Raw genomic sequence first — 22,696 nt, forward strand, 5'->3', positions numbered from 1 at the left:
TCTCGAAAACTGAGTAAACATTTAACACGTATCTGTACTAGATCCTTTGGCATTGTTATTACCGAAAATAATATTGCAATCTTTTTTCAAATTAGCCAATTTTGTCACAGCTCAGCAAATCAACTTCAATTTTTCATTCGAATAAACCTTATTATAAAGATTACCCCTTCATCATCGTTACCGGGGAACCATTTATATTCCACCACATTAGCAGTAAACTTACCAGCAACCCCATTAATCTTTGGCTTTCCAAAAAATCATTACATTCGTTAAAACCTATTCATATACTCATCCACATCTCGAGAATTAACACATCAATTACCGGGAATTAGCAATCAGTATTTTTGAAATCTCGCAGTATTTCTACAGCAACAGTTATATGTATACATATAACATTCATCTTTTAGAATTATGATCTTTAATTCCGAAATTTTGAAAATCACCCAGTCTACGAACCAATACACTAAACTTTAAAAGAGCTGAATGAAGCAGCAGAAACTGTAGACAACCTGAACAGTCGAAGGTTTGATGACAAAGAATAGTGTGATGGCAAAGCTCAATAAAAGAGAAAGTTTGGAACTGGAAAAAGGATTGAGCAAACCATGAAGGAGACTCTGAACAAATCACAAGGACTAAACTTGTACATAAAGAATCCAAATGATTCTATTTCTGATGAAAGTTTTAGGGAATACCTTGTTCCGTAATTGTTCTAAATCATTGTGAATGAATTTCTTCATCACATTTTGATTGTAGAATTATAAGATATTATCGTATCTTTCATTATAAATATCCTCAATATTTCTGAAGATATCTTCATAAATATTCTTGTCCGATATTAATTATCTCTCCGCTCTATCTGTGTTATATCATAAAAGAAAACTGTTGTAGTTTCTAAATCTCTGAAAACTTTTGAATTATGAATGATTTTGAAGTAGTATTGGAAATTGATGCATGAGTTAGTATAATATAATGACGTCAAGCCAATGTGGTTATATTACAGTAAGTCATGCTGAATTTCTAATGGAACGTGATGATTCACAGACTATACCGTCATCATATGCCATGTTACATAACTCTTTCATTCTATTTAACCTCCAAACATATCAAGAAAATATTCTCTTGATATTTCTATCCTTTCCATAATTCCAACAGTTGATAATAAATCGTGCTATTTCATTTTTTTTTTCTGATTAGAAGATTTCCTTAAATTCTTTGAATTTCGGAAATCAACCATGACTACGTCAAAAGTCAAGACGAATCTTTATTTCTCATTTCACTCTTTTGTGATAGCTTCATTCGTACTCTTTGCATGATCGAATTATCTTATCTATATTACGCAATGGTGATAAAATTCTATTTTCTCAATTCATATTCGTCATGAAAACATTTTTAATGTTAGCCATGACGACCTCGATCAAATTTCGGGATGAAATATCTTTAACGGGTAGGTACTGTGACGACCCAGAAAATTTCGACTAATTTTGAACCAAACTCTCGATACGATATAATATTTTCAACACGATAAGCAAAGTCTGTTAGGTTGAGTCTCAAAAATTTTGAACTGTTTCATATACTCAATTGACCTTCGACTGTTCTCGATGATTCACGAATAACTATTTGTAAATAGATAGATATATATATATATATATATATATATATTTAAATATATATATATATATATATATATATATATATATATAATTTGAAATATTATTTGAAATAATATATGAGTTAATTGTTGGAAATAAATATGTGAAATAATATGCGAGGTAATGAAAACTATTATATATATATATATATATATATATATATATATATATATATATATATATATATATATATATATATATATATATGTGTGTGTGTGTGTGTGTGTGTGTGTGTATAAATATGTATATAAATACTACTTAGAAATATATAAAATAATATTAAATCTATTTGTTTAAAAATATATAATATATATTTATGTGATAAATCTTGTTATTTAAAACTAATTATATATAGAGAGAGAGTAAATGGAAAATGAATGATTTCGAGCTTAATTGGTAAACATCGGTAACACTCGGTTGATGTTTTGTTAATTTTAATATAGATATTGTACATGTTCATGAAGGATTGAAATAAAAGTTGGACTGTAAATTGATTACGAAGATTTTAGATTTGTCAAAAATATTTTTATCTTTTTAGTTTAAATTTTAGTACTCCGTATGTGACGACCCGGAAATTTCAGAACAAATTTAAACTTAATCTTTATATGGTTTCGACACGATAAGCATAGTCTGTGTAGTTGAATCTTAAAATTTTGAACTTTGTCCATGTATTTATTTTGACCTTCGACCAGTTCCGACGATTCACGAACCATTGTATACATATAAATGTGTACATAGATATACATGTATATAATATAATACAACAAAAGTATATATAATAAATTGAAATTATAAAATATAATTTAAACTGGATATGTAAAATAAGATACAAAATAATAAAGGGTAATTTAAAATGAAGCTATAAATATATAAGATTTATATGAATAATTATTATAACATCGTATTATATATATAAAATGTATATATAAATAATAATTATATATTATAAATTAAACTATTATGTAATTTGGTTATATAAAAGATAACTTAAAATAACTTTTTTTTAACTGTTTAATTTATTATAAAGTGTATGCTGAATGTAAATGATTTTTGAATATAATTTGAATTAAATTATACATAGTTAGTATAGTTACTTACTCAATATTTAAACACATAATTTCATATATAATAGTTAAAATATATATATGTATATGTATATAAATATATATATGATACTAAACATAATTGTTGATTATATATTGTAGTATATTAGAAAGTATGAAATTCAATATAAGTGATTATGAAATGTATATTAAATAGTTATATAACATAGACAATAATATGAAATACTAATACATTAAATTTAATTACAAGTAAAATGTAGTTGTATTAATAACATTATCATTACATCATTTTTATTATTGGTATTAAAATTGATTTTAGTATTATTAATATTATCATCGTTATAATCATAATTAAAATACTATAGTTATTAAAATAAAGATTTTAAGAAGGATTAAAATTATAATTAGTATTAATACTATTATTATTAATATTATTACTTTTTATTAATATTAAAAATCATTGTTATAATTATAGTTATTATTATTATTGTTATTATTGTTATTAATAATGTTAGCATATTATTATATTTAAAGAATTTATTAATTGTTATTATATTTAATATGTTTATTAATTAAAATTATTAAACATTATATATATAAGAAACTGATAGTACGCGTAATTAGATCAGATATTTTTTTGTTGTTGTTTGCTTTCTGCTTTCTCTTTTTTCTTCTCTAATCCGTGAACTCTGTCCACATCAACAACCCTACAAAATAATTTCGATCAATTAATATTTGTGGATTCAATCTTTCGAACAGCCTTACATAACCACTTCTACGATTTGATAAAGAAACAGATGCTGTTATTTTATTTTATTTTTTCTTTTTCAGCGAAAACTCTGTTTCAACTTGATTACTTTCAAAAATTCGAAATTGATATAATTGTTGAAATCTAAAATTACAATCTTGTTGGAAATCCTTTATTTGTACTATCTGAAAAGTTTCAAATCTTAATTTGCAAAATTGAAGATGAATTTTAAAGTCAAAGCTTATGAACAAAATAAGTCAAACAATGTTCTTCATTAAAATTCAAAGTTTTTGTTACGAATTAAGCGGAATTGTTGTTACAGAAAGTTCCCGAATATATCGCCACGACTATATCATAACTCAGATTCTAAACCTTATTCATTCGCCCGTTTTTACCGACAATCATCCCGGAGTAATAGCAGAAGTCAATGAGCTTCGCGCCCGGGTTACGGCTTTGGAGAATATGGTGCAAAGATTACAAGCACCAGCGGCAACACCAACAGCATAACCAGTACCACCAACAACAACATCCGCATCCCACACCTCAACATCACAATCTGTACCTCAAACATCAATATCCTACGCACCATAGATACTAAGGAGTACCAACAACAATGAACGATGAAGTATTGATCCATAACTTCATTGAAGAAATATTCTGTGAAGAAGAAATATTCTGTAAAGAATATGTGGTTTCTAAAAGTTTTAGAGATTACTTATTCTAGCTCAAACCGAAAAGCAAATGAGTTTAATATCATATTAACTCATTAAATCCATGATTACATCTGAAGAAAATATATATGCAAGTATATTTTCATCAAGATTGTAATTAAGAATTCTTTTGTACAAACTGTTAATGGTGAGAATATTTTAATGGGTAGGTAATACCCGAGGAATATTTAGATTTCACATTAATCAGTTACACGGTACATTCTTCCAATCTGATTCAACATTTATTTATTATCCTACTTACATCCACAGATATACGTATCCGTTCATCGCAGAATAACCATTTTCATTCAATTTTATATTTGAATTTTTACCTATCAGAATCTAACAAGTGGCATAATGAAGAAAACATTGAACAAAATAAAATTTGTTAGAAACAAAAAAATTAACTATGAGAAAATTTTTATTAAGAATCCACGCTAACTGTTCCTAGCTAACTGTTCCTAGCTAACTGATTACATTTTATTTATCGCAATTTATTTATCGCAATTTAATTATCGCAATTTATTTTATCGCAATTTAATTCTCGCAATTTTATTTATCGTCATTTAATTTCTATTATTTATTTTACGCACTTTAAATATCGGGACACGTATACAAAGTTTTGACATATCATATCGACGCATCTATATATATTATTTGGAATAACCATAGACACTCTATATGCAGTAATGCTGGAGTTAGGTATACAGGGTTGAGGTTGATTCTACAATAATATATATACTTTGAGTTGTGATCGAGTCTGAGACATGTACAAGGGTCACGATACGTATTAATTAATTCGAATATTATATATTAAACTATATATGAATTATTGGACTGTTAACTGTAGACTATCGACTGTGGACTAATAATATTGGACAATTAAAATGAATTAAAATATTGATTATAACATATGAAACTAAACATTTCTTCAAGTTTGCCACTCGATTTCATCTTAAACCTCATTTGTATTTTGACGATTACAATATGCGTTCAAACCTTTCATGATTCTAGAAAACACCTCAACCGAGAGGATGAACCAATCACACTTCATCTACAGAAGAAAAGATTGATGCATATAGTTATGCATCTGAAAACACTCGGAACCTGAGTAAACGTTTAACACGTATCTGGGCTAGCTTCTTTGGCATTGTTATTTCCGAAAATAACAATGCAATTTCTTTTCAAAGTAGACAATTTTGTCACAGCTCCAGCAAATCAACTTCGACTTTCATTCGGGTTATAGTCTTATTATAACCCTGATACATAAGTTGCCTTTCGTCATCGTTACCGGAGAACCGTTTATATTCCACCACATTAACGGTAAATTTACCAGCAACTTCATTACTCATTGGCTTAAGCCTCTCCGAAGAACTATTATATTTGTTCATTAAAACCTATTCAAATACTCATCTACATCTTGTAATGAGAATTGCCATACCAATTACTGAGAATTAGCAATCAGTATTTTGATTCTCATAGCGTTTCTACGTCAACAGTTATATGTATACATATAACATCTATCTCTTAGAATTACGATCTTCAATTCTGAAATTTTGAAAAGCACCCATCCTACAAATCAATACACTGAACTTTGAAAAGCTGAATGAAGCAGCAGAAACTGTAACGACTTTAACAGTCGGAAGTTTGATGATAAAGAATAGTGTGTTTGCAAAGCTCAGGAAAGTTGGAACTGGAAAACGGATTAAGCAAACCATGAAGGAGGCTGTGGACAAATCACAAAGACTAAACCTACCCTTAAAGAATCCAAATGATTCAGTACCTGCTGAAGTCATTAACGAATACCTTGCTTCTGACTCTAAACTCTTGTGGACAAATTTTCTTTATCATCCATCGATATTAGAAATTCTAAGATATCATCGTATCTTTCTTTATTAATATCCTCAATATTTCTGAAGATATCTTCATAAATATTCTCGTCCGATATTAATTATTTCTTCGCATTATCTGTATTATATCATAAAGGAAACAGTTTAGTTTTTATATTCTATAAACCTTCGAATTTAAATATGAATGTTTTTGAAGTAGTGTTGGGAACTGAAGCATGAGTTAGTATAATATAATGACACTTGATCAACGTGATTATATTACAGTAAGTCATGCTGAGTTTCTAATGGAACGTGATGGTTCACAGATCATAACGTCATCATGTGCCATGTTACATAACTCTTTCATTCTACTTAACTTCTGAACATATCAAGAAAGTATATTCTTGATAGTTCTATTCTTAGTGATTCAGGTAATTTGACAAATCAAATCGTGCGATTACGTTCTTTCTTGTTTAGAACATTAAGCTCATTCGAAATTCCATACTTACGAATTCTGGACCGTTACTCGCTTTATTAGAGGTCGAGAAGATAATAAAAAGGCAAAGAACTCCAAAATATAAGAGAAAATATAAAGCCCAATAACAACACGGAGGTTACAAACCATGGATATTAATACGAATAGCAATATGAAGACACGGTAGAATTAAGAATAGTATCACCCCAAGGTAATAGTAGAAGTAAACGGATTTTTCTGATGGAAGATTGAAAAGAAGGATGACATAAATGATAATTAGGAAAATATCAAGGATTAGAACGGGATTAAGCATTTTCACAATCTTTTGGATGTATGAACTAAGAAAGAAAGTATAGGAATGGTGAGAATAATGGAACGGAAGAGTTTAAATTATAATGGAAATATCAGACAGAGTAATCGAGGCAGATCACCGTATTTAATTATAGAGATCTTAATTTCCTTATTCGCCGAAGAATCAAATCTTTAAGATTTCGAAGATTTTCCTTAAATCCCTTAAATTCCGGAAATCAACCGTGACTACGTCACCGGTTAAGACAAACCTGCATTTATTCGTTTCATTCTTTTGTGATAGCTTCACTCGTACTCTTCGCGAAATCGAATTGTCTTATTTGTCTTATCCATATTACTCAAGGGTAATAAAAACTCTATTTATCAACTCATATTGTCATAAAAACACGTTTATTGTTAATTATGACAACCTCACTCAAATTTCGGGACGAAATTTCTTTAACGGGTAGGTACTGTGACGACCCGAAAATTTCCGAACAAATTTAAACTTAATCTTTATATGGTTTCGACACGATAAGCATAGTCTGTGTAGTTGAATCTTAAAATTTTGAACTTTGTCCATGTATTTATTTTGACCTTCGACCAGTTCCGACGATTCACGAATCATTGTATACATATAAATGTGTACATAGATATACATGTATATAATATAATACAACAAAAGTATATATAATAAATTGAAATTATAAAATATAATTTAAACATTAAAACTGGATATGTAAAATAAGATACAAAATAATAAAGGGTAATTTAAAATGAAGCTATAAATATATAAGATTTATATGAATAATTATTATAACATCGTATTATATATATAAAATTTATATATAAATAATAATTATATATTATAAATTAAACTATTATGTAATTTGGTTATATAAAAGATAACTTAAAATAACTTTTTTTAACTGTTTAATTTATTATAAAGTGTATGCTGAATGTAAATGATTTTTGAATATAATTTGAATTAAATTATACATAGTTAGTATAGTTACTTACTCAATATTTAAACACATAATTTCATATATAATAGTTAAAATATATATATGTATATGTATATAAATATATATATGATACTAAACATAATTGTTGATTATATATTGTAGTATATTAGAAAGTATGAAATTCAATATAAGTGATTATGAAATGTATATTAAATAGTTATATAACATAGACAATAATATGAAATACTAATACATTAAATTTAATTACAAGTAAAATGTAGTTGTATTAATAACATTATCATTACATCATTTTTATTATTGGTATTAAAATTGATATTAGTATTATTAATATTATCATCGTTATAATCATAATTAAAAGACTATAGTTATTAAAATAAAGATTGTAAGAAGGATTAAAATTATAATTAGTATTAATACTATTATTATTAATATTATTACTTTTTATTAACATTAAAAATCATTGTTATAATTATAGTTATTATTATTATTATTGTTATTATTGTTATTAATAATGTTAGCATATTATTATATTTAAAGAATTTATTAATTGTTATTATATTTAATATGTTTATTAATTAAAATTATTAAACATTATACATATAAGAAACTGATAGTACGCGTAATTAGATCAGATATTTTTTTTTGTTGTTTGCTTTCTGCTTTCTCTTTTTTTTCTCTAATCTGTGAACCCTGTCCACATCAACAACCCTACAAAATAATTTCGATCAATTAATATTTGTGGATTCAATCTTTCGAACAGCCTTACATAACCACTTCTACGATTTGATAAAGAAACAGATGCTGTTATTTTATTTTATTTTTTCTTTTTCAGCGAAAACTCTGTTTCAACTTGATTACTTTCAAAAATTCGAAATTGATATAATTGTTGAAATCTAAAAATACAGTCTTGTTGGAAATCCGCTATTTGTACTATCTGAAAAGTTTCAAATCTTAATTTGCAAAATTGAAGATGAATTTTAAAGTCAAAGCTTATGAACAAAATAAGTCAAACGATGTTCTTCATTAAAATTCGTAGTTTTTGTTACGAATTAAGTGAAATTGATGTTACAGAAAGTTTATAGAAAGAATTTAGAGTATATTTCATGCTGTAACTTTTGTCTAAAACGGTTTTAAAATTGAAATTCGATATTTGAGTTTCCTTTTGTTCTTCGAAGCTGCTGCGATGTTATTAATTTTTTTTTCAGTTTGTTAAACCAAATCATTTACACACTGTTGTTTACAGCTCATTTTTTTTTAAAATCTTAATTATAAACCGTTAAGTTGCTGGGTTTGATTATTGAGAGTTCGTTGGTCAATTTGATTTTAGAGGAGGAAGATGAATCAGATATACAGATTAAAGGGATATATAGATACAGGTTATGAATAAATCAGAAAAACAGTTATGGTTCAATGGTTAAGGAGAGTTATGGGTGTATAACCGAGAGGTCTCGGGTTCGATCCTGACTGGTGGCATATTTTTTTAGTCCGATTTTCTTTAAGGTATAATTTCCATAATTGTTATTATTATTATTATTGTTATTATTATTATTATTGTTATGTTATATTATTAGTTATGGTCCTTTTGTTAGTTATTAATATGATTGGTATCATTAAGTTCATTAATGTAAATTACGATATTGTCAATATTATTATTAGTATTATCATTTACAAACACTAGTAGTATTATCATTTCTAATACTATTATTATTAGTATTATTATTATTGTATTATTGCTAGTAATATTATCATTGATAGGATTATTATCGTTATTAGCATTGCTAATATTGAAAATTATTACTACTATTGCCATTTTTACTAAAAACTATTCACTGGTTATCATTAAAATTAGTCTTAGTACTAAGTACCATTATTGTTAAAAAATATTATCTTTATGAAGACTATCATTTTATCCTATCATTATTATAAAAATTGCCATCTTTATTAAAGATATTATTATTATTATCATTATCATTATTATTAGTATCATAACTATTAATATCCTTATTTTAGTACTATTATCATAAATATTGTTCAAACAAAAGAAAATTTTATAAGAATATATGTATTACTTAAATATACTAATATAACATAGTATTACATTTTAACTAATATAATGTCATCTATATCGATATAACGTTAATTAAACTATAAATCAAATGAACATTATAATATATGATAAGTATTAATAAAATTGTATGTATATATATATATATATATATATATATATATATATATATATATATATATATATATATATTAATCTTAGTAATAAACTAAAGATATATAAATTCGATTACAAGTATATGTATTAATACATATATGAATGATATAGGTTGGTGAATCCGAGGCCAACCCTGCATTGTTCAGTTGTTCAATGTCGTCATATGTATTTTACTACAAAATACAGTATTGTGAGTTTCATTTGCTCCCTTTTTAAATGTTTTTGCAATATATATTTTTGAGACTGAGAATACATGCGCTGCTTTTATAACTGTTTTACAAAATTGACACAAGTACTTGAAACTACATTGTATGGTTGGATTACTATATCGAATATCGCCCCTTCAAGTCTGGTAACCTAAGAATTAGGGAAATGGCCCCTAATTGACGCGAATCCTAAAGATAGATCTATGGGCCTAACAAACCCCATTCTGGAATTTGGAATGCTTTAGTACTTCGATTTAAATGGTGATTACGATTGCCAATATTATGGCATACTTACGAGTATGCGGGGGATATTCTATATGTATTATGTTAATGTCGGTTACCAGGTATTCATCATACGAATGGATTTTATACACTTGCGAGTGTAATGATATTTATGAAAAATGAGGATCTTGTGGTCTATTATATTATTGAAAATGATTGTTTATGATAAACTAATGAACTCAACAACCTTTTGGTTGACACTTTAAAGCATGTTTATGCTCAGGTATGAAAGAAATCTTCCACTGTGCATTTGCTCATTTTAGAGATATTACTTGGAGTCATTCATGACATATTTCAAAAGATGTTGCATTCGAGTCATTGAGTACATCAAGATTATTATTAAATCAATTATAGTTAGATATATTATGAAATGGTATGCATGCCGTCAACTTTCGATGAAATGAAAGTTTGTCTTTTAAAAACGAATGCAATGTTTGTAAAATGTATCATATAGAGGTCAATTACCTCGCGATGTAATCATATGTTATTGTATTCGTCCTTATGGATTAGGATGGGTCGCTTCACCATACATATTATTTGGTACAGAAAATAAATAATTACCGGACCTTTTTGATCAGGTTTCAAACAGTTAATGAGTGAAATAATTAAATATATTTAATCTAAAAATTTGAGATTTTTCGAAACACTTTTATACATTAACTGTTTAGCAATGGGCATGATATAGCACTTCGTGGGAAAACTGTCGGTAGAAGAATCTAATTCATCCTGCTGCTAACTGTTTGAAATACTGTGCTTTACTATTTGAGAAGTATGTCGTAATGTAATATGTTTCTTGTCTATTCTATCTGATCTTTATATATATATATATATATATATATATATATATATATATATATATATATATATATATATATATATATATATATATATATATATATATATATATATATAAATGATACATAGCATATAGTTATGGAGAACACTCAACACACCCAGTTACTTCTCCTTCTATCTCGTACCACATAAACCCACCAACAATTACCACCGTGAGCCACCATCAATCTCTACCGGTAACCATCACCTCACTAGACCACCACCATCCACCATCTCTCTCTCTCTCGTCTTCTCCCTCTTTCCAAATCCTTGTAACCGAGAACAATGAACAACCACCTTCTCTTCCGTAACAACCATCACGAACCACCACCCTTACACGACCATCCATGTACGTGTCACCCACCACAACCCACCATAATCACCATCTCTCATTTTTTTATGATCGAACACCACAAACACCGGCCACCATCATAACCTTTCACCACCATAACCCATCGACCACCACCCTAAATCGTCAACCAAAACCCATTTGAAGTTGTTACTGTTACTACGCAAAACCCAGTCACCACCTTCATCGATCATTATTATTATTATTTTTACTCGAAGAAGAACAACTTGTTAATATTATTTTGGTTTTCCTATTTTGAACAACACCCACTTACGTTTATCAAAACCCAACCATGTCCAGCGAAACCCATTTTATCACCTACAACCTGCAACCATGTTTTCCTTTTTCTTCTGTTACTTGTTGTGATGCTATCACGCTCGATTCACAGCTACTACATTGTTTTGTTTCTACTTGTTGTTGACATAAACAAGACCATCGATCACCATCACTCTCATGTTCAATCATCATCATTCGGCTCACTCTATGGTTCGAAGATCACCATCTTCATCCATCATCATTCAACCCCATCGTCTTTATGGAATCATAAAACTATCATCACGTACGTTTAACGTTTTGGATTCTATTTCCTGTTTCAGCGAACCAAACACAAACCCACTGAAATGTCCCGTTCATATTGATTATAAACGTTCCATATTAATTGATTTCGTTGCGAGGTTTTGACCTCTATATGAGACGTTTTTCAAAGACTGCATTCATTTTTAAAACAACCATAACCTTTAATTTATCGATAAAGGTTTAAAAAGCATTACGTAGATTATCAAATAATGATAATCTAAAATATACCGTTTACACACGACCATTACATAATGGTTTACAATAAGAATATATTACATCAAAAATAAATTTCTTGAATGCAGTTTTTACATAATATAATACAAGCATGGACTCCAAATCTTGTCCTTATTTTAGTATGCAACAACGGAAGCTCTTAATAATCACCTGGGAATAAATATGCTTAAAACGTCAACAAAAAATGTTGGTGAGTTATAGGTTTAACCTATATATTTATCAAATCGTAATAATAGACCACAAGATTTCATATTTCAATATACTTCCCATACTTAGAGATAAAAGTCATTCATATGGTGAACACCCGGTAACCGACATTAACAAGATGCATATAAGAATATCCCCTATCATTCCGGGAAATCCTTCGGACATGATAAAAACGAATTCGAAGTACTAAAGCATCCGGTACTTTGGATGGGGTTCGTTAGGCCCAATAGATCTATCTTTAGGATTCGCGTCAATTAGTAGATCGGTTTACTAATTCTTAGGTTACCAAGCAAAAGGGCATATTCGGCTTCGATCATTCACCCATATAATGTAGTTTCAATTACTTGTGTCTATTTCGTAAAACATTTATTAAACTGCATGTATTCTCATCCCAAAATATTAGATTTTAAAAGTAGGACTATAACTCACTTTCACAGATTTTTACTTCGTCGGGAAGTAAGACTTGGTCACTGGTCGATTCATGAACCTATAAAAAATATGTACATATATATCAAAGTATGTTCAAAATATATTTACAACATTTTTAATACGTTTTAATGTTTTAAGTTTATTAAGTCAACTGTTCTCGTTAGTAACCTACAACTAGTTGTCCACAATTAGATGTACAGAAATAAATCGATATATATTATCTTGAATCAATCCACGACCCAGTGTATACACGTCTCAGGCTAGATCATAACTCAAAGTATATATATTTTTGGAATCAACCTCAACCCTGTATAGCTAACTCCAACATTACTGCATATAGAGTGTCTATGGTTGTTCCAAATAATATATATAGATGGGTCGATATGATATGTTAAAACATTTGCATACGTGTCTATGGTATCCCAATATTACATAATATGTTAGAATACATGTATAATACAATATAAGTTAGCTAGGATATGATTAATATTGATTTGTTACCAATTTTCACATAGCTACAACAAACAAAAATATCCAATATTGTTTTACCCATAACTTCTTCGTTTTAAATCCGTTTTGAGTGTTTCAAGTTGCTATGGTTTCATATTGAACTTAAGTTTATGAATCTAAACAGAAAAAGTATAAGTTTATAGTCGAAAATACAGGTTACAAGTCATTTTTTTGTAAAGGTAGTTATTTCAGTCAAAAGAACGACGTCTAGATGACCATTTTGGAAAACATAATTTCACTTTGAGTTTAACCATGATTTTTGGATATAGTTTCATGTTCACAAGAAAAATAATTTTCCCAGAAGAAAAACTTTTAAATCAAAGTTTATCATAGTTTTTAATTAACTAACCCAAAACAGCCCGAGGTGTTACTACGACGGCGTATATCCGGTTTTACGGTGTTTTTCGTGTTTTCCGGTTTTAAATCATTAAGTTAGCATATCATATAGATATAGAACATGTGTCTAGTTGATTTTAAAAGTCAAATTAGAAGGATTAACTTTATTTGCGAACAAGTTTAGAATTAACTAAACTATGTTCTAGTGATTACAAGTTTAAATCTTCGAATAAGATAGTTTTATATGTATGAATCGAATGATGTTATGAACATCATTACTACCTTAATTTTAGTAGGTAAACCTACTGGAAATGAGAAAAAATAGATCTAGCTTCAAAGGATCCTTGGATGCCTTGAAAGTTCTTGAAGCAGAATCATGACACGAAAACAAGTTCAAGTAAGATTTCCACTCGAAATAAGATTGTTATAGTTATAGAAATTGAATCAAAGTTTGAATATGAGTATTACCTTGTATTAGAAAGATATCTTACTGTAAATAAGATAGATTTCTTGAGGTTGGATGATCACTTTACAAGATTGGAAGTAAGCTAGCAAACTTGGAAGTATTCTTGATTTTATGAAACTAGAACTTATAGAATTTATGAAGAACACTTAGAACTTGAAGATAGAACTTGAGAGAGATCAATTAGATGAAGAAAATTTAAGAATGAAAGTATTTGTAGGTGTTTTTGGTCGATGGTATATGGATTAGATATAAAGGATGTGTAATTTTGTTTACTTGTAAATAAGTCATGAATGATTACTTATATTTTTATAATTTTTTGAGATATTTCATGCTAGTTGCCAAATCATGGTTCTCACATGTGATAGGTGACTCACATGTGATGCTAAGAGCTGATCATTGGAGTGTATATACCAATAGTACATACATCTAAAAGCTGTGTATTGTACGAGTACGAATACGGGTGCATACGAGTAGAATTGTTGATGAAACTGAACGAGGATGCAATTGTAAGAATTTTTGTTAAGTAGAAGTATTTTGATAATTGTCTTGAAGTCTTTCAAAAGTGTATGAATACATATTAAAATACTACATGTATATACATTTTAACTGAGTCGTTAAATCATCGTTAGTCGTTACATGTAAATGTTGTTTTGAAATCTTTAGGTTAACGATCTTGTTAAATGTTGTTAACCCATTATTTATTATATCTAAAGAGATGTTAAATTATTACATTATCATGATATTATGATATATTAATATATCTTAGTATGATATATATATACAGTTAAATGTTGTTACAACGATACTCGTTACATATATGTCTCGTTTCGAAATCCTTAAGTTAGTAGTCTTGTTTTTACATATGTAGTTCATTGTTAATACACTTAATGATATATTTACTTATCATTTAACATGTTTAACAAAGTGTATCAATATCTTAATATGATTCATATGTACTTAGTAAGACGTTGTTATAACGATAATCGTTATATATATCGTTTTCGAGTTTCTTAATTCAATAGTCTCATTTTTATGTATATAACTCATTGTTAAAATACTTAATGAGATACATACCTATCATAATAACATTTTAACTATATATATATCCATATATATGTCATCATATAGTTTTTACAAGTTTTAATGTTCGTGAATCACCTGTCAACTTGGGTGGTCAATTGTCTATATGAAACCTATTTCAATTAATCAAGTCTTAACAAGTTTGATTGCTTAAAATGTTGGAAATACTTAATCATGTAAATAACAATTTCATTTAATATATAAAAACATGGAAAAGTTTGGGTCACTACAGTACCTACCCGTTAAATAAATTTCGTCCCGAAATTTTAAGCAGTTGGAGGTGTTGACGTATCTTCTGGAAATAAGTGCGGGTATTTCTTTTTCATCTGATCTTCTCGTTCCTAGGTGAACTTGGGTCCTCTATGAGCATTCCATCGAACCTTAACAATTGGTATTTTGTTTTGCTTAAGTCTTTTAACCTCACGATCCATTATTTCGACGGGTTCTTCGATGAATTGAAGTTTTTCGTTGATTTGGATTTCTTCTAACGGAAAAGTGAGATCTTCTTTAGCAAAACATTTCTTCAAATTCGAGATGTGGAAAGTGTTATATACAGTCGCAAGTTGTTGAGGTAACTCAAGTCGGTAAGCTACTGGTCCGACATGATCAATAATCTTGAATGGTCCAATATACCTTGGATTAAATTTCCCTCGTTTATCAAATCAAACAACGCCTTTCCAAGGTGCAACCTTAAGCATGACCATCTCTCCAATTTCAAATTCTATATCTTTTCTTTTAATGTCGGCGTAGCTCTTTTGTCGACTTTGGGCGGTTTTCAACCGTTGTTGAATTTGGATGATCTTCTCAGAAGTTTCTTGTATTATCTCATGACCCGTAATCTGTCTATCCCCCACTTCACTCCAACAAATCGAAGACCTGCACTTTCTACCATAAAGTGCTTCAAACAGCACCATCTCAATGCTTGAATGGTAGTCGTTGTTGTAGGAAAATTCTGCTAACGGTAGATGTCGATCCCAACTGTTTCTGAAATCAATAACACATGCTCGTAGCATGTCTTCAAGCATTTGTATCGTCCTTTCGCTCTGCCCATCAGTTTATGGATGATAGGCAGTACTCATGTCTAGACGAGTTCCTAATGCTTGCTGTAATGTCTGCCAGAATCTTGAAATAAATCTGCCATCCCTATCAGAGATAATAGAGATTGGTATTCCAAGTCTGGAGACGACTTCCTTCAAATACAGTCGTGCTAACTTCTCCATCTTGTCATCTTCTCTTATTGGCAGGAAGTGTGCTGATTTGGTGAGACGATCAACTATTACCCAAATAGTATCAAAACCACTTGCAGTCCTTGGCAATTTAGTGATGAAATCCATGGTAATGTTTTCCCATTTCCATTCCGGGATTTCGGATTGTTGAAGTAGACCTGATGGTTTCTGATGCTCCGCTTTGACCTTAGAACATGTCAAACATTCTCCTACGTATTTAGCAACATCAGCTTTCATACCCGGCCACCAAAATTGTTTCTTAAGATCCTTGTACATCTTCCCCGTTCCAGGATGTATTGAGTATCTGGTTTTATGAGCTTCTCTAAGTACCATTTCTCTCATATCTCCAAATTTTGGTACCCAAATTCTTTCAGCCCTATACCGGGTTCCGTCTTCCCGAATATTAAGATGCTTCTTCGATCCTTTGGGTATTTCATCCTTTAAATTTCCCGCTTTTAAAAGTCCTTGTTGCGCCTCCTTTATTTGAGTAGTAAGGTTAGTGTGAATCATTATATTCATAGCTTTTACTCGAATGGGTTCTCTGTCCTTTCTGCTCAAGGCGTCGACTACCACATTTGCCTTTCCCGGGTGGTAACGAATCTCAAAGTCTTAATCATTCAACAATTCAATCCACCTACGCTGCCTCATATTCAGTTGTTTCTGATTAAATATGTGTTGAAGACTTTTGTGGTCGGTATATATAATACTTTTGACCCCATATAAGTAGTACCTCCAAGTCTTTAATGCAAAAACAACTATGCCTAATTCCAAATCATGCGTCGTATAATTCTGCTCGTGAATCTTCAATTGTCTAGACGCATAAGCAATTACCTTCGTTCGTTGCATTAATACACAACCGAGACCTTGCTTTGAGGCATCACAATATATCACAAAATCATCATTCCCTTCAGGTAATGACAATATAGGTGCCGTAGTTAACTTTTTCTTCAATAATTGAAACGCTTTCTCTTGTTCATCCTTCCATTCAAATTTCTTCCCTTTATGCGTTAATGCAGTCAAGGGTTTTGCTATTTTGAAAAAATCTTGGATGAATCTCCTGTAATAACCAGCCAGCCCTAAAAATTGGCGTATGTGTTTCAGAGTTTTCGGGGTTTCTCACTTTTCAACGGTTTCAATCTTTGCTGGATCCACCTGAATACCTTCTTTGTTCACTATGTGACCGAGGAATTGAACTTCTTTCAACCAAAATGCACACTTTGAAAACTTAGCATACACTTTTTCTTTTCTCAGCAACTCTAGCACTTTTCTTAAATGTTCTTCGTGCTCTTGATCATTCTTCGAGTAAATAAGTATGTCATCGATGAAAACAATAACAAACTTGTCAAGATATGGCCTACACACTCAGTTTATGAGGTCCATGAACACAGCTGGTGCGTTAGTCAATCCAAACGGCATAACCATAAAATCGTAATGACCGTAACGCATCCTAAAAGCAGTCTTTGGAATATCATCCTCCTTCACCCGCATTTGATGATATCCAGAACGTAAATCGATCTTCGAATAAACCGACGAGCCTTGTAGTTGATCAAATAAGTCGTTGATTCTCGGTAATGGGTAACGGTTCTTGATGGTAAGTTTGTTCAACTTTCGGTAGTCGATACATAACCTGAATGTACCATCTTTCTTCTTGACAAACAAAACAGGAGCTCCCCATGGTGATGTACTTGGTCGAATGAAACCACGCTCTAAAAGTTCCTGTAACTGACTTTGTAATTCTTTTATTTCGCTGGGTGCGAGTCTGTATGGAGCACGAGCTATTGGTGCAGCTCCTGGTACAAGGTCTATTTGAAATTCAACGGATCGATGTTGGGGTAATCCCGGTAATTCTTTCGGAAATACATCGGGAAATTCTTTTGCGACGGGAACATCACTGATGTTCTTTTCTTCAGGTTTAACTTCCTCGATGTGTGCTAGAATGATGTAACAACCTTTTCTTATTAGTTTTTGCGCCTTCAAACTACTAATAAGATTTAATTTCGCGTTGTTCTTTTCTCCGTACACCATTAAAGGTTTTCCTTTTTCACGCATAATGCGAATCACATTTTTGTAATAAACGACCTCTACTCTCACCTTTTTTAACCAGTCCATGCCAATTATTATATCAAAACTCCCTAACTCGACTGGTATTAAATCAATTTTAAACGTTTCATCCTTCAGTTTAATTTCTCTCTCCCGACGTATATTATCTGCTGAAATTAAATTACCGTTTGCTAATTCGAGTAAAAATTTACTATCCAAAGGCGTCAATGGGCAACTTAATTTAGCACAAAATTCTCTACTCATATAGCTTCTATCCGTACCCGAATCAAATAAAACATAAGCAGATTTATCGTCAATAAGAAACGTACCCGTAACAAGCTCCGGGTCTTCCTGTGCTTCTACCGCATTAATATTGAAAACTCTTCCACAGCCCTGCCCATTAGTATTCCCATGATTCGGGCAATTTCTAATAATGTGGCCGGGTTTTCCACATTTATAACAAACAACGTTGGTATTACTTGCTCCAATACGATTCGTTCCGGCATTACTTGTTCCGACACTATTTGTTCCTTTAGTTCTGTTAAACTTTGGTCCGTAGACCTCACACTTTGTAGCGCTATGACCATTTCTTTTACACCTGTTGCAAAATGTCGTGCAAAACCCCTGGTGATTTTCTTCACACCTATGACATAGCTGTTTTTGGTTTTTATTGCCGTTGTTGTTATTGAGGTTGTTGTTGGGATTGTTATTGTTGTTGAAACGGTTGTTGTAGTTGTTGTTGTTGTTGGGATGTTTGTTGTAGTTATTGTTAGGATTGCGGTTATTGTTGCGATTGTTGTTGCGGTTGTTGGGATAGTTGTTGCGATTGTGGTTGTAATTGTTGTTGTTGTTGTACTGGTGACTCTTGTCACCGTTTTCCTCCCACTTCCTCTTGAGTTGTTTCGTGTTGTCTTCTTCGGCCACCTGCTCTTTAATTCTTCCCTCAATCTGATTTATAAGTTTATGAGCCATTCGACTTGCCTTCTGTATAGAAGCGGGCTCGTGTGAACTCACATCTTCTTGAATCCTTATTGGTAACCCTTTTACAAACGCGTCGATCTTCTCTTTTTCATCTTCGAACGCTCCCGGACACAATAGGCACAACTCTGTGAATCGTCGTTCATATGTGGTAACGTCGAACCCTTGTGTTCGTAACTCTCTAAGTTCTGCCTTGAGCTTATTGACTTTGTTTCTAGGACGGTACTGCTCGTTCATCAATTGCTTGAATGCCGACCACGGTAGTGCGTAAGCAGCATTTTATCCTACGTGTTCAAGATAGGTGTTCCACCACGTTAACGCAGTACCTGTGAAGGTATGCGTAGCGTACTTAACTTTGTCCTCTTCAGTACACTTACTTATGACAAACACCTATTCGACTTTCTCGGTCCACCGTTTCAATCCAATTGGTCCTTCGGTTCCATCAAATTTCAAAGGTGTGCAGGCAGTGAATTCTTTGTAGGAGCATCCTACACGATTTCTTGTGGAATTAGTTCCACTGCTAGATCCAGAGTTATTGTTATTTTGCATCGTAGCCTGCACTGCTGCTATGTTCGCAGCAAGGAAAACACGGAAGTCTTCCTCACTCATGTTCAAGTTCTGACGAGTCGCCAGTGCTATTTTCTTCAAAAATAGCCAAAAGAATTGAGTTAATCATATAGAATTTAAGAGTAGTCAATAGTATTTCGTAGCATAATATGAACTTATTTATAAAAGCTTTTTCTTCATATTAGCATTTTATAGTTTTAATTCGGGTAGTACCTACCCGTTAAGTTCATACTTAGCAGCTATTATACAATTCAACTACTACGATTCTATATGAAAAACTTATTACAATAATATTTCGCGTTCAAACTTTATACAAAATTTACAAACTTACAATACCGCTATTATACATATAGGATGAAATATAGCACATAAAACTTTGCTACTCGGCATCTATAAAGGCAATTCTAGTTAATACGCAAGTCGTTCAGCAAAAGAAATAAAGACACGTAATTCATAAGTCCAGAAACAAGTCATGCATTCTGGTTTTACTAAGACGACTTCCCATCCTTGGTCTTGTGGAAAGTAACCGTTATGACCATTGGCTAGGCAGTATGTTGTAACGTCGTCAAAAGGACGAGGGTTTCGTAATGTTCAACAACCCCGTAATAATCTAAAAACCTTGTTTCTCACCTCAACTACTGAATCCGTCACTTGTGGGAAAATTTTATTTAAAAGTTGTAATCCGACGTTCTTTTTCTCACTTTGGTAAGAAGCGAACATCACTAACCCGTAAGTATAACATGCTTCTTTATGTTGCATGTTAGAAGCTCTTTCTAACTCACGAAATCCTATGTTGGGATATGTTGAGTCAAAATAAGTTCTTAACCCGTAGCTTAAAATTGCATTTGGGTTCCCCGCATTTAACGCTTTAAAGAAAACACGGCGTAACTTATGGTCTCCCCAATGTGATATACCCCACATATCAAAAGAAAGCCTTTTATAAACTAAGGCATTTCTATAAAGTCTTTCAAATGTTTGACAAGTTAATTTCGCCATAACTAAATGTGCTGATGAATTCAGACTGACTCTAGACAAGATTTCCTCAATCATATCCTCTGGTAGGTCTTCTAAAATATTCGGTTGTCTACCCTTAACTTCCATTTTGTTTTTATACTGTAAAATAGACAAGAAGTAGATTCATAAAAGATAATTAACAAACAATACAAGCAATTTTTACATGGAACATAAAAGTACAAGCACACTACAATACATATAATACACAACATGATTACAACCCTCTAATCTGAATCACTGGTTTCTTCTTCTTCGGACTTGGTTCGTTTTCCTAATTTTCTAGGGATATATGGTGTTCCTCTAATACGAGCCGTCGTTTTCCACAAAGGTTTAAAAAAACCTGGTGGTTTAGAGGTTCCCGGGTTATTGTTACAATTTAGGAAATACGGACGTTGCCGATACATATAAAGTTCATCGGGGTTGGAATCAGGTTTCTCTATTTTTATACCTTTTCCCTTATTATTTCCTTTTACTTTATTAAATTGGATCGAGGTAATTTCTATAACATCATCGGAATCCTCATCGGGATCCGATTCATCGGAAAATTGGTAATCTTCCCAATATTTTGCTTCCTCGGCGGAAACACCGTTGACCATTATTAACTTTGGTCCGTTGGTTGAAGATTTTTTTTATTTAATCGAATTACTGTAAGTATCAATATTTCTTCCTCCGGAACCTCTTCTTCTTCCGGTTCCTCCTCTTCCAGTTCCTCTTCTTCCGGTTCCTCGTCTTCCGGTTCCTCCTCTTCCGGTTCCTCCTCTTCTGGTTCTTCTTCGGGAATTTGTAAATCTTCCCAAAATATATTCGACTCTTCATTATTATTAGGTGAATCGATGGGATTTGTACTAGTGGTAGACATCTATCACACAATATCAAACACATTAAGAGGTTAATATATCACATAATATTTACATGTTAATAATATATAGTTTCCAACAAAAGTGTTAAGCAATCGTTTTTAAAGAAAACACGGTCGAAGTCCAGACTCACTAATGTATCCTAACAAACTCGATAAGACACACTAATACAAATTTCTGGTTCTCTAAGACCAACGCTCGGATACCAACTGAAATGTCCCGTTCATATTGATTATAAACGTTCCATATTAATTGATTTCGTCGCGAGGTTTTGACCTCTATATGAGATGTTTTTCAAAGACTGCATTCATTTTTAAAACAACCATAACCTTTAATTTATCGATAAAGGTTTAAAAAGCATTACGTAGATTATCAAATAATGATAATCTAAAATATACCGTTTACACACGACCATTACATAATGGTTTACAATAAGAATATATTACATCAAAAATAAATTTCTTGAATGCAGTTTTTACATAATATCATACAAGCATGGACTCCAAATCTTGTCCTTATTTTAGTATGCAACAGC

At 30.9% G+C, this 22,696-nt stretch overlaps 1 protein-coding gene across 1 annotated transcript in view; it reads left to right on the top strand.

Moving 5' to 3' along the window:
* Positions 1-22,696, top strand: part of LOC139868758 (histone deacetylase 14, chloroplastic-like) — a 49,614-nt gene that overhangs the window by 21,056 nt on the left and 5,862 nt on the right. Inside the window, exon 5 of the mRNA XM_071857100.1 lies at positions 14,486-14,496. Coding sequence (XP_071713201.1) covers positions 14,486-14,496 — 11 coding nt within the window. The remainder of the gene's footprint in view (positions 1-14,485; positions 14,497-22,696) is intronic.

Source organism: Rutidosis leptorrhynchoides, chromosome 9, assembly GCF_046630445.1.
Source record: "Rutidosis leptorrhynchoides isolate AG116_Rl617_1_P2 chromosome 9, CSIRO_AGI_Rlap_v1, whole genome shotgun sequence".
NCBI lineage: Eukaryota > Viridiplantae > Streptophyta > Magnoliopsida > Asterales > Asteraceae > Rutidosis > Rutidosis leptorrhynchoides.